General features: G+C 32.6%; 1 protein-coding gene across 1 annotated transcript; it reads left to right on the forward strand.

Moving 5' to 3' along the window:
- Window positions 1-1878: 1878 nt before the first annotated feature.
- Window positions 1879-5450, forward strand: LOC101258764 (putative late blight resistance protein homolog R1B-17). Its single transcript, XM_004242203.5, has 2 exons — window positions 1879-2099; window positions 2995-5450. The coding sequence occupies exon 2, from the start codon at window positions 3007-3009 to the stop codon at window positions 5296-5298; it is 2292 nt and encodes a 763-aa protein (XP_004242251.1). The 5' UTR covers window positions 1879-2099; window positions 2995-3006; the 3' UTR covers window positions 5299-5450.
- The last annotated feature ends 7011 nt before the right edge of the window (window positions 5451-12461 follow it).

The raw sequence follows: 12461 nt of genomic DNA on the forward strand, positions 1-12461 counted from the left end.
CATATTATTTTATCTTCTCAAAATATTTTCATGGCTTTTACGCAATTTAATTTCTTTAGATTATGATATCCCTTAGATAAAATTATATTATATTATACTAAATACTAAAATAAGAAGGTGTAAAGTCAAACTTTGAAAACAAAAATATTTCATAGAAAATTATTAGAAATTATTTCATAGAAAATTGTTAGAAATTACTTTTTTTTTAAAAAAAAAGTCTCTATTCTTTCTCTATAGTTAGTGTGGTTAAATGGATTAAACTTGTTATCCTTTCTCTATAATTATTATAATTAAATGTATTGAATTATTAGTAACAACAATCAACCTTTATTCTCCCCCATGTCTAAGATCACTAACTTCTAAAAATTACCTTAAATAACTCTTCACCTTTTCATCTAATCATATAAATTTTTAGCTATATATATGTATCATGAAAAAGTAATTTTTCTTTATCACTTACCTCTTGTTGATGTGAATCATTAGACAATTTTCATGTACTTTTTTTGTTTTAAATATTCATATTTGTTTGATTCTAATTAGAATGATATTTTGTATCATAGTTTTATCTTTATCATTTTAGATGTTTTTTTTTTTGTTACTGGAGAGGTATCATCAAGAACTTTACTCCTTATGTATTTTTTTTACTATATATATGGTTATAATTAAAGTCTTAAGAAGGGTATGAATGTTGTATTTCTTCTTATCTGTTTATTTTTGTTATATTCTTTACCGATTTATAATTCTTTAATTTAATCTACTATGAAATTATAAATGTTATGTATATTTTTATCAGTGCTGAAATTACTAATTTATGACTTTTATATTCAGTTTTAAATGTACTTTTATAATATTTTTTTCTTTTATCCTTTCCTTACTGATATAGTTTCTTTAAGTAGATACATATTTGTGTACTTAGTATATGGAGCGTAATGAGAGATTATTAAGGATAAATCATATAAATATATTCATATTATTAGATGCTATAGTAATATTATTATTTTTCCATATTTCTTGCTTGATAGTCAATGTAATATTCGATTATTATGAATTTTATTTAATGAATAAAATATAAATTGGTAAAACTAATATTTTTAAATTCAACTCCTAACTTAAAAGTTGAATTACCATTTTGCCCTTATTTTATTTCCAAATTAAATTAAACATTAATATATAATTAATTTAATATTAATAATCATATTTAAATACATGCATCTAGACACCATGGTTTAAATTCTATTTATTTACATACTAAGTAATAATTATATTATATTGTACTAAATACTAAAAATAAGAAGGTGTAAGGTCAAACTTTTAAAGATAAAAATATTTTATAGAAAATTGCTAGAAATTGTAATTTTTTGCGTGTCAATATAATAAAAAATACATCGTAAAATGTTAGTCAAAATACTCATTGTTTGACTCTATTAAAAGAAATCATGACAATTAAAACTGGATGGAGGTAGTAAAAGAATAAAAGTAAAAGATGGAAAACATATATACTCTCTCTATCCCATTTTATGTGACACTAATACATTCATGAGGAGACAGAAAAGTGAGTCTACTTTTGAAGGACAATTTAATAATTATTTCAAAGTTTTCATTTATTTCTTAAACTCCATATCGGATCAAATGTTTCCACATAAAATGGGAAGGAGAGAGTATTATTTTATGGCATTGTACATAAATAGGACCCTTAAGTCGGTTTTAAATTTTAACTTTAACCTTAAACTTTCAAAGTGCACAAAGAGGCACTTTAGATATCCAACTCTTAAACAAAAAAACACTCGAATATTGTAGCCCAAATACGTGAAATGCAGATAATCCAACGTGGATTAGTAAATCACTCAAGTCAAATATCAGATCAAACTTAAGTTAAATAATATAAAAGGAAGGAGCATAAACAAAGTTATCTTTTCCGATTGGAAACATGGGGTACAATACATACAGCTATTGATTGGGAGTTTTTATGTATTTATTTGTTTAATCAACAATTATATTTATATCATTGAAGTCCACCATCTCTATTCTTTCTCAGTTTTTTCCATTTCTCTCAACACAAAAGCATCAAATTAAGCTATCTTCTCAATAACCCAAGCAAGGTCAGATTTATAGATTGTTTTATTTTTATTTTTCATACATTTTACTCATTATTCATTACTATTTTTTAATCAGTTTTTTCTTGGTTATTTTTTACTTTTTTTATTTATTTGCTTCTCCACTTATTTACTGGGGATTTTGTTCCATTCAGAAGTTAAATTTTAGAGTTGTTAAACTAAATTAGAAATTACGAATCATATCTATATATAATAATATTTATATATTATCACATTTCATCTTCTTCATTGATCTGTTTCTTTTTTCAATCTCAACCAACTCAAAATTTCTATTAAACAGTTTTAAATTTTAGATATGAGTTCCTCTCAATATTTTCATATATTATTCATTTGAAATGATTAACACATTTATGGTAAGTTAAAATTTAAAATTTGAGCTTCGAAGCTTTGTCAATGACGGATTATTCCATTTTTCATTCTCAATAGTAAGAAAGAATATTAAGGTGAAGTTAAACTCGCATATTTAAGTCTGGGATCCGATCTGCCACTATATGGGAAAGGGATTTAAACAAAACTTGATGAACTAGCTATTGTATTCGGCAATTTCATATATAATTTAATCGTCGACAGGTCACTGATTTTTCCTCTTTTTTCAAGCTTTGGTCCAAACCCAACAGTGTGTTTGTTTGTAAAATCAAATGCATTTTGCCGAAAATAAAAATGACCATTTTTGGTAATAAAAGATTATTGAGTAACGAATTTTGACTCAGGGAACCTAGAATTAAAATCGAAAGAAAATACACGGAGGTAAAAGTGTATGTAGTAGCGGATATATTTGTGACACAAAACGTTATATGTTACATTAATTTGATATGTTTGCGTTTGGTTTTTTTCTTCTCTAAATTCTAAAATGATGTTGTTTTCGTTTCTTTTATGAAAGGTGACAAAGCCCATGGAGGTTGTTGGAACTTGTGGAAAAAGAACTTCTTCTTCTGGACATACTTCAAACAAACCTAGTAATATTACATCAATTTATGATGATGATGATGATGTTGTGGGCTTTGAGATACATGCACAAATTATAGTGAATAAATTGATACGAGGAACCAAGGAGCGGAATGTTATCTCCATCTATGGGATGCCCGGTCTTGGTAAAACAACTTTGGCAAGAAAGGTGTACAACAATCCTTCTATTCTTAATTACTTTGATGTTAAAGCATGGTGTGCTGTGTCGCAAGCATATAATAGGAGAACGTTGTTGGTTGAGATTTTCAAACAAGCTACAAGTAATAAGATCAAAATCAAAGAGGACGATGATGTAGCTGACATGTTGCGCAAGGTTCTAATAGGCAAGAGATACCTCATCGTACTAGATGACATTTGGGATGTCGAGGCATGGGAAGATTTGGGAATATGTTTCCCTCAAGGTGAATGTGGAAGCAGAGTAATGGTCACAACACGAATTGAACAAATAGCTAAGCATCTTCAGCACCACAGTGATCCTCCTTATTCTCTTAGCTTTCTAACGTCCGAAGAGAGTTGGGGATTATTGGAGAAGAAGATATTTCGAGGAGAGAGTTGCCCCCCGGATCTAGTGGAAGCAGGGTTACAAGTTGCCCTACACTGTAAGGGATTGCCTCTTACGGTTGTCTTGATTGCTGGAATTTTAGGAAAAACGGAAAGGGAGGCGTCCTTGTGGCTCGAGGTTGCAGCAGACTTAAGTTCTCTTGCTTTAGGACAGCAGAGTATGAAGGTGATACAATCAAGTTATGACCATTTAGAAGACCACTTAAAGCCTTGCCTTCTTTACATGGCATTGTTTCCAGAGGACCATAAGATCCCAGTAGACCATCTGTTGAAGTTGTGGATAGCTGAAGAGTTTGTATTGAATGCCGGAACAGAGAACATGGAGGAAGCATGTCGAGTTTGCTTGAGTGATTTGCTTAACAGAAGCCTAATAATGGTCTCCGGAATGAGATTTTATTGTGATGTACAATACTACTCACTTCATGATGTAGTGCGTGAGTTTTGCTTGAGAAAACTCACAGAAGACAAGTATATGCAGCTCGCAGTGCCATTCAATCCGTATCAACATTTGCATTCCACGATATCACGGTTGTACATTTATATTCATGATGATCTCGTTAAACAACTAGATCATTCAAACTACCAGCTGGATAAGATTCCAATGCTGGATTTCAAGGAAACAAACTCTTTGGAGTTCATTGCTCATCCAAAACTCAATGTGTGGAATAATCAATATTCAAATCCTTTAGATTTAGTTGTTAAATTAAGATTTGTTCGGGCATTGGATTTGATGGATGTGGAATTGCCAGATTCATGGGCTACTGCAATTCAATCGCTAACTGAGTTGAGATACCTTGCACTTTGTGTCAAACAATTTGAATTGAAGTGGATATCACACCTACACCATCTCCAAACTCTCTGGCTCAAGTCAAGTGAGAAGTTACGCCTAAGGGCTGCTACTTTATGGGAAATGATGAAACTAAGGCATGTGAATATAGATTGTTTTTCCGTGGCATGGGAAGACAATGAGCAAGAAAGTTCTCCAACAACTTTGCTAGAGAACATGAAGAGTTTTGGCACTTGCAATATACACTTCGATAATATGAATGCAAGATTCTGGTGGAGGTTTCCGAATCTTGAAGAACTCTGCCTCAGCGTTAAAGATGTACCTGAGTTTCCTTACTTTCCCATAGCGGAAGTTCATAGTCACCTTCATTTTCTTTCTCTGGAGTTCCCTTTAATGGAGTTATTTGATTCATTTGGATGGGAGAGGTTTTGTGTGTTCCCTTCAAATCTTAGGCATTTGGACCTTGCCAAATGTTTGTTGACGGAAGAAATGGTTTTAAACATTGCAAGACTGAAGAAGCTTGAGAGTCTCAAATTACAAATGGGATTTCCTTCTATGAGATCATATTGTTGGGATGTCACAAATGTGGAGTTTCCTGCACTCAAATACTTGGGATTATTCTTTATGCAGATAGAAGAATGGAAAGCTTCAGAGGAATCGTTTCCTGTGCTTGAGAAGCTAGTTATAAGTGCATGGCCCGGTTTCAGGGAGATCAAGGAGATCCCCCCAAGCTTTGCAGATATTCTAACCCTAAGACGTATTGAACTGTTTGACTGCACGGACTCTCTAGGGGTTTCAGCTATGAATATGAAAAGAGAGATTGAAGAAAACACAGGCTGTGACAGTCTCCAAGTTGTTATACAGAAGTAAATAAATGTATTTAAAAGCACTTCATTGCTACTCTGCTTCTACTTCTTAATTCTACTTCTATATTGTTGCATTATTATCTGTTCTTTAGGACTTGATCTGAGTTGATAGCTATATACTTTGATAATTATAACATCTTATCATTTATCCTTCAATCAATCATCTTTAAATTCATTTTATCTTTTTGCTTTCAAGAAGTGTTATTATTTGACATTTTTTGGGGAATCACATGAACGTCAATTTGAGATATTAAATTTTCTAATAAATAAATAATCGTTGGTGAACAGATAAATAAATTTAGAGAGGCCGAAAAAAATGAACAAATATTATAATTCTAACATGTAAAAAGTTCAGCTCTACCTTTTGCTTTACATATATCTTTTTAAAGTTTCTCATTTAAATGTATAATTAAAATGGATAACTTAAGGGAGAATTGATCATATTTGACAACAATTCAACTTATGATATATACTTGAAAGGGAAAAATATTACACAAAACTATTCAGTTTTGTTTTAGTGTTTTATAAAAATCAACATACCAGAGTGATGTAATTCAATTTGATACTAGACTTCTATTCCTATTGCAGTGTCGAGAAACACCTCTATTACTACAAGAAAAGAATTTACAACTTGCAATAAATTTGAAAAATTGTCCATATTTCATATTGAATATGATCAATTAACTTATTGTGTAGTTATCAATGTATTTGGGATTAAAAGAAGTTCCAGTCTAGTCATATTCCTCTATAGATCATCCAACACATCCTTGAACCCAAGTCAAAAGTTTGTTAATTGTTGTCTTCTTTTCCTGGTTCACTTGGCACATCAAAGTGTGACAGTTTTTAAGGTCTTTAAGTCCTTACAGTGGCTTACCAAATTTGAAATTTGTCTTCAAGATATGGTAGTATAGATCTTGAAGAATTTTTTTATTGTATCTTTAACAATTTCAGTTAAGAAAACTTGCGTGAATACTCAATTAACGTGTGTTATTTAATATGTCCTAACAATAACTTTATAGAAATATATACAAAGTTTAAAACATGTACTCAAAAGCAATTAATGACATAATTGTAAATGAACATACTAGGATATGTAACAATAGAATGAACAGAATGAAAAAATGGAGCCCACGGAATGCACATTATTCCCTTAAGAAATTATTTCCTTGTAGTACTTGAGGTTTGAAGGAATAGATTCTCTCATATAGAACGATTCTATTAACCATTGTATTGATACAAAAATAATGGTGTCATTGAGTCATTCAACAAGATCAAAATACACGAATATTTAAGGCATAATACATTTATTGGATCCTAAACTTGACTTCAAATTTTAACTTTGACCTCTAACTTTCATAATGCACAAACAGACATTTTAACTATCCAACTTTTTAAATAAATAAACACATGAGTCCTACATAGCACAATACACGTAGGACACCACGTAGGACGTAGGATGACATGTAGGACACGCGTGTTTATTTGTTCAACTTTATACAAACTTAAGTCTCTACTTGTGCACACCCAAAGTTGAAGGGCATAAATGTGATTGAAGCCAAGTTAAAGGGCACAATTATGTATTATGTTAATATTTAATTGTGCAAAGGAGGAAGAAAAAGTTCAGAATTTTCATTGTTTTGAAATGAGAGGAAATCCTTCTATTTATAGCAACAAACTGGAGTATGAACAAATACGTATTATTGTGCTTTATCGGGAAGAACACAACTCTTCGGAAATGTCACAACCTTTCATAAAAGTCACAACTTTTTCATAAAAGCCACAACTCTTTATAAAAGTCACAACTTTTCATAGATGTCACAATTTTTCATAAAAATCACAACTTTTCATGAACACCTTGTTTGGATGGTTGTTCATGTTGTTAGTTTAAATATAAAATTTATTTTGATTGTGACGTTACTTAATTTCTATTGTATCGTATTTGTATCGTTTAAATCCATCATTAGATAATGACAAAAAGACCCATTTTGTATACCTTGCAATTTCTTGTAGATTTTTCATTGAAATTATGGATATGTGACATTATGTAATGACGAAGAATGATACAATTTATTTAAATGGTGTATTTTTTTAAACAATATAGTACGATACTATACGATACAATGAAACAATACCTACCAACCGTCCAAACAAAGTGTTAATTGTTGTTATTGATCTCACGCTAATATCAAATCAAGTGTTTGCATGGCCCACAACGGTAAAAAATGTTGAAATAACAATTCTACCCCTCGGATTCCGGTCAATCTCCGTCAACCCAAAACTCCCATCCGTTTTACCCAACCTTTCTCCTTCTTCCTCCACACTGGAGCACAACCCATGAAGCAAACAAGCTTCGAGCTCGCAAAACCCACCAAATACCCGACCCCAAACCCATTAGATCCGCTGTCTCCGGCGAGAATCATCACGAAACAACACTGCAGCTCGAACCAGACACAAAAACAGCAACCAAATGACCCTCAAAACCCCATGAAAACAGACCCAACAACCACAAGAAACCTAAACCAAGAAACCAGCCATCAACGAAACCTCTGAGCTCCGTCAAACATTGAGCTCCAAGCTCTAAAAAACATTAGGAGGAATTAATTTTGATTCTTGTATATAAATTAAAATTAAAATTAATTTTGATTTTTCTATATAAATCAAAATTAATTTTGAATTTTTTAGTTCTAAAATTAACGTGTAAAGTATTTAACTAGTTGACAGTCATTGAGTGGCTCATTAATACACGTTGGAGCGATTGTCTTTCACGCTCTTTGACTGTAAAAATTGTGTGTTTATTTATTAAAAGGTAGGATAGTTAAAGTGCATATTTGTTCACTATGAAAGTTGGAGGTCAAAGTAAAATTTGAAGCCAAGTTTAGGATCCAAATTCAAGTATTATGCCTATTACAAAATATCTAACAATCCTCCACTAGTTTTTAACATTTCTCGTAATATCATGCATACCAGAAAGTATCTTGTGATAGATTTGAACTTTCTATTAGTGCAAGTACTTTAAAGTTTTGACGAAGTAACTGATATGTTGAAAGATTCGAACCACAATTTCTTGTGGTCAAAATCGAAAATATCACACACATAATATTATTCATAGCTTGGAAACCTCATTATTTGTTTTACAACGTTTATGGCCATGTGTTCATCCAAATTTCAAGAATATTTGCAAGACCAATCCTTAAAATCTTGCTTGAAGCAACACCATTTCAATACACATATTGGTGAAATTAGCTACTATGTCCTTGTTACTATAGACATTTATTAATTTCATTAACAATTAATTCAACCTATGTGTAATAGTCTGCACTATAGAGTTGGTTACTATGCCCTTGTTATCTCAAGCATTTAACAACTTCTCACGTAATATAATGCAGTACAATTGAATAAAGGCTCTAAAATAAGACTCATATTTTAGCAACACAAAGTAAATTATTATTACCCGTTGAACTTGTATTTTCAGAGTGTATACTAACTCAAAGTTGATTCCCATCACCTTTGTTTAGTTTCAGATTTAATGGAAGTATAAAATGGTACCATGAGGAACAATTTTCTGTTCTTAGTTTGATTAGTATACTCTTTAAAATGGTACACTCAGTACTACATCAATATAATAGAATAGCAAAAACAAAACAAAATAGATTTAAACCTTGCACTATCTCTAAGTTCTCTTTCAAGAGGAAAATCTTCTGTTGTGTCTTTGTTTCATCCCTGAGTTGAGAAAATTATCTTTCCCTCAAACTCCACCTGCTTTGAAGCAGAATTAATTTGTTTGACTTCTTCAACTGTTACCTTATTTTCAAGGTAGATTCATCAAAGGTAACATCCGTCTCTGGACACCATAAACGGTATCCTTTGACTCCAGAAGTAATTTTCATAAATAAAGCTTTTTTTGCTCTTGGGTCCAACTTTGATTCTCTTACATGATAATATGCAATTGAGCCAAATAACATATAAAGAACCATAATCTTCCGCAGGTTTTCCATACCATTTTTCAAATGGTGTTTTCCCACCAATAGCAGCAGATGGTAGACGATTAATGAGGTGGCAGACATATGTTATTGCCTCAGCCCAAAATCCTTTGCCCAAGCCAGCATTGGACAACATACACTGAACATTATCCAACAAAGTTTGGTTCATGCGTTCTGCCACTCCATTCTGTTGTGGTGTATTTCTGACAGTGAAATGTCTGACGATGCCATTTTCCTCACAAATTTTATGAAAAAAATCATTCTTGTATTCTCCACCATTGTCTGTGCGAAGACACTTGCTCTTTCTGCCACTTTGAGTCTCTATTATCGCCTTTCATTTGAGAAAAATTCTCAATGCTTCATCTTTTCTTTTCATCGTATACACCCACAAACATAGAGAAATGTCATCAACAAAGTTTAAAAAATAGTATTTCCCACCTAATGAAGGTGTTTTGGAAGCACCCCAAACATCTAAATGAATATAATCCAAAATACCTTTAATATTATGGATAGTTGTTCCAAATTAAACCCTTGTTTGCTTTCCCTTGATATAACGCTCACAAAACTCCAAGTTGCAAGTTTTCACTCCTTTTAGCAATCCCTGATCTGATAAAGTTTTCAAGGATTTTCCTCCAGCATGTCCCAAGCGCATATGTCACAACTCGGTCATTTCTGCCTCCTTCTCGTCATTCAATGTTGTTGTCGTTGTCCCAATAACTGCACTACCTTGATAGTGGTACATGTTATTATTTCTTTGAATTGCCTTCATTACCACCAGTGCACCAGAGCATATTTTCATCACGTCATTATCTGCAATGACTTTGAACCCCTTTGACTCTAGGGCTCCTACAGAATTGAGATTTTTCTTCAAATATGGTACATATCGAACATCTGTTAATGTTCTACTTAATCCATCATGGTTCCTTAATCGGATCGAACCAACACCATATGTGGTAAGAGAGTTATTGTTTGCAGTGTGAATAACTCTACATTCTTCTTCTTGTAAATCAACAAACCAGTCTCGATTGGGACACATATGATAGCTACAAGCTGAGTCCATCAACCATACATCAGATGATTTGGATGAACCTGTTGTAACTAGTGAGTAATCGGAGTCATCACAATCAGCCACATTTGAATCCATGACAGTCTACCCATTATTTGGTTTGGCTTTGCTATTCAACTTTGGTAGTCTTTCTTCCAATGCTCTTTTTCTCTGGAAAAGGCACATTCATCTTTGCTGAATCTGGATCTTGACTTAGATCTCCCTTTCTTCGTTCTCGTATGATTTTGAGAACGACCTCTCGCAATCAGTGCTTCTGCTTCTCTGCCTTTTTGTTTTTCTCTCTTTCTTTGTTCATAATTATATAAGGCTGAACAAACTTCTTTGAGAGATACTTCATCATTCCCATGCAGTAGAGCCGTTTCAAGATGCTCGAACTCATCAGGAAGTGAACTTAAAAACATTAAGGTCATATCTCCATCAGTAAAAATCACGTCCATATTCTGTAAATTTGTTGTCAACTTATTAAAGATGGTGAAATGATCATTCATTGTGCTACTAGGAATATAAGTAAAGCGTAACACTCTTCTTTTCATGTAAAGTTTATTTTGACTGTTTTTCTTCAAGAATTTTTCCTCCAATGAATTTCATAATTTATTTGCAGATGTTTCCTTCGTGTATGGATACTTTTGTTCTCTTGTGAGGTGAGATTGATGGTACCGCAATCAACAAGGTTGATAATCTTCCAATCTTCTTCTCCTACACCTTCTGGTTTCTTTTCTTCTATAGCAATATCTATCCATTTGATGAAAAAGAACATCAAGGACCCCGCCTTGCCACATTCCGAAATGTGTTGATCTGTCAAAAATTTCAACTGCAAATTTCGCATTTGACACAATTATTGTCATAAGTGAAGATGTCAATGATGATGTATTACTGACACTCGATGTGGACTCATCATTTTTCTTGTCTCCTATTTGTACAACAAATACTATTTACTAGCTAACAATGCAGTGACCAAAGTAAATCCTTTTCTGATGTGAAAGTTCAGACTATGCTGCAACCACAGAGCTTACTCATACAATACCTTGGCTCTGATACCAATTGTTGCGGAAGCCGAATATATAGAGAGTGATGGAATCACAACTATTATATCTAAAGGTAACTAATAAATAGTAAATGAGACAGCAATAAAAAAAATAAGAATTAACGAGGTTCGGCAAACTTTTGTTTTCTTTTGCCTATTCCTGGAACACAACCAATCAATATTTATTTCACTCCAAAAGAGTACAAGCGAAATACTACAAGAGAGAAAGAAGAACAAATGTCTTAGGAGATGAGTAGGCAAGTTAGAAGTGTGTTATAAATGAATTAGGAGCTACCTATTTATATGAGTGAATTCTTCCTATTGATGTCATCCATGACATCATAATATGTCAAAATATCAAGATTTACCTTGTGAAATCAATTTATGGTTCACCAACAAAAAGATGTTATCTTGACTTTTGTACTAATGAAGAATTATCCTTCTAACTACCATATCTTCTCATAAATCCATTTTTGAATCTTGTCAAATTTAACATGAAGAACTCAGCCTCCAGGTTAAATGTGTACCCAAGTTTCCTTTGTTTCCCATCCCGGATGTTCATACTCTTTCTTTCGAGTTAGGTTTAATTAAATTCTGGAATTCAGTTGGATGGGAGAGGTATTATGTTTTCCCCTCAAATCTTAGGGAGCTGCACCTTTATGGCTTTCTGTTGACGGAAGAAATGGTTTAAAACATTGCAAGATTGGAGAAGCTTGAGAGTCTCAAATTAGCATTGGGAATTCCTTCGAGGAGATCACAGAGTTATTGTTGGGACGTCAGAAATGTCGAGTTCCCTGCACTCAAATACTTGACATTACTGAGTGTGCTAGTAGATGAGTGGAAGGCTTCAGAGGAATCCTTTCCAGTGCTTGGGGTGCTGGTTTTGAATTCCAGGAGATCCCCCCTAGCTTTGCGGATGTTCCAACTCTGCGACTTATTGAACTGTTTGACTGCACGGACTCTCTTAATATTTCAGCTATGAATATCAAAAAGAGAAATAGAAGAAAACACAGGATGTGACGCTCTCCAATTTGTTATAAAAATGAGTAGTTGTTGTTGTTGATCTTGTTGAACAATTAGATCATTCTGAATACCAA

The sequence above is a fragment of the Solanum lycopersicum genome, chromosome 6, assembly GCF_036512215.1.
Source record: "Solanum lycopersicum chromosome 6, SLM_r2.1".
Taxonomy (NCBI): domain Eukaryota; kingdom Viridiplantae; phylum Streptophyta; class Magnoliopsida; order Solanales; family Solanaceae; genus Solanum; species Solanum lycopersicum.